The sequence below is a fragment of the Myotis brandtii genome, unplaced genomic scaffold (genome assembly GCF_000412655.1).
Source record: "Myotis brandtii unplaced genomic scaffold, ASM41265v1 scaffold435, whole genome shotgun sequence".
Taxonomy (NCBI): Eukaryota; Metazoa; Chordata; class Mammalia; order Chiroptera; family Vespertilionidae; genus Myotis; species Myotis brandtii.
Genome location: NW_005366635.1, coordinates 302,105 through 303,410, shown reverse-complemented (window position 1 = coordinate 303,410; position 1,306 = coordinate 302,105). Strand labels below are relative to the sequence as shown.

The 1,306-nt window shown below is 65.8% G+C and overlaps 1 protein-coding gene across 1 annotated transcript in view; it reads right to left on the bottom strand.

Moving 5' to 3' along the window:
• LOC102251931 (E3 ubiquitin-protein ligase HERC2) overlaps positions 1 to 1,306 on the bottom strand; it is an 86,271-nt gene that overhangs the window by 10,581 nt on the left and 74,384 nt on the right. The window contains 3 exon segments of the mRNA XM_014546210.1: positions 95 to 220; positions 746 to 864; positions 950 to 1,108. Coding sequence (XP_014401696.1) covers positions 95 to 220; positions 746 to 864; positions 950 to 1,108 — 404 coding nt within the window.

Here is a 1,306-nt window from a genome sequence, read left to right as displayed (position 1 = left end):
CCGTGCTCACGGTCCCTGTGGCGGAGCTGTTCCTGTCCCGCTTCCGGCGACACCCCGACACACGCCTGCACAGGCCGCTCCCCCAGCCACGTACCTTAAAGAAGGGGCTGTGCAGCAGCTGCTTGCCGCCCCGCACGACGGGGTCCTCGTACTCGAACTGCCTCTCCAGGGTCTCCGGGAGGCCTTTCACCAGCGCAGCCAGAGCGCTGCCCGTGAAGCTCTGTGGGGACACCACACTGTAGCCCGCCCCGCCCGTGCTTGGCCTCTACGAGTTAACGGTCTAGTCTACTGGGCCCTTCTCCCTAGAACACGAGCGTGACGCGTTCACGCAGGGGGAGACCTCAAGGACGTGACAAGCCCCGGAACGGAAGGGGAGCTGCACGTCCACCTCGGCGCCGGGTCAGTGAGGCAGCTCCCACGGCCGGCCCTCCGGCCACCCGCTCCCGGCGTGGTCAGGACCAGCAGTCCTCTAACAGTAGCCACCTCATCAGCAGAACAAAGACTCGTGGTCAAGCCCCACAGACGCGATCCCGTGGTCACAGCCACCGAGACGCGCTGCCTTTAAAGTCAAAGGCCGGCCGCACTCCGTACGTGGAGCAGCATGAGGGCGCCGGCGGTGACAAAGGCTGCCTTATGCTCCTGCCGGACTCCGGGAACTTCTCCCAGTGGGAGATTTCAACGCCTAAACGAACACCTGCCTCACTCCCTGGGCCACAGGTCTAGGACCTGGGCGTGGGCTCCCTACCAGGGCGCGCGCCTCCCCGTCGCTGTCCCCCAGCAGCCGGCGGATGTTGACCGACTGTCCAAACTCCGTCGTCAGCAGCTTCCTCAGCCTCTGAAGGGCCCACATTCTGTGACTGGCAGCTGGAAAGAGCAGACAGAGGACATCAGGAGCTCAACCACGGTTCCCCTCGCCCGCGACAGACATGGCGAAGAAGACGCCGCCTACCTAAGGCACTGAGCTGTGCGCACGCGGCCAGCGACGCGGCCAGGCGTGGGACGATGCTTCTGTTCGAGGCGAGGTTGAGCCGGAAGTCGAGCAGGCATGTCACCAGGTCCATGGACGGGCAGGAGAGGACACAGCGGTCGGAGAGGAGGTCTTTAGGGCCTGAGGGATGAGCACACGCATGTCCCGTAAGGAGACCTGCATGACCTGACCGACAGGCTCCCCACGCGGCAGAAGCAGGCAGACCACAGCACGGAGCGTAAACGATGCACCCTCATGGCCGGGCACCCAGCCTGGAGCACCGTGGCCCCCCACCTGGGCACCGCGGCCCCTCACCTGGGCACCGTGGCCCCTCACCTG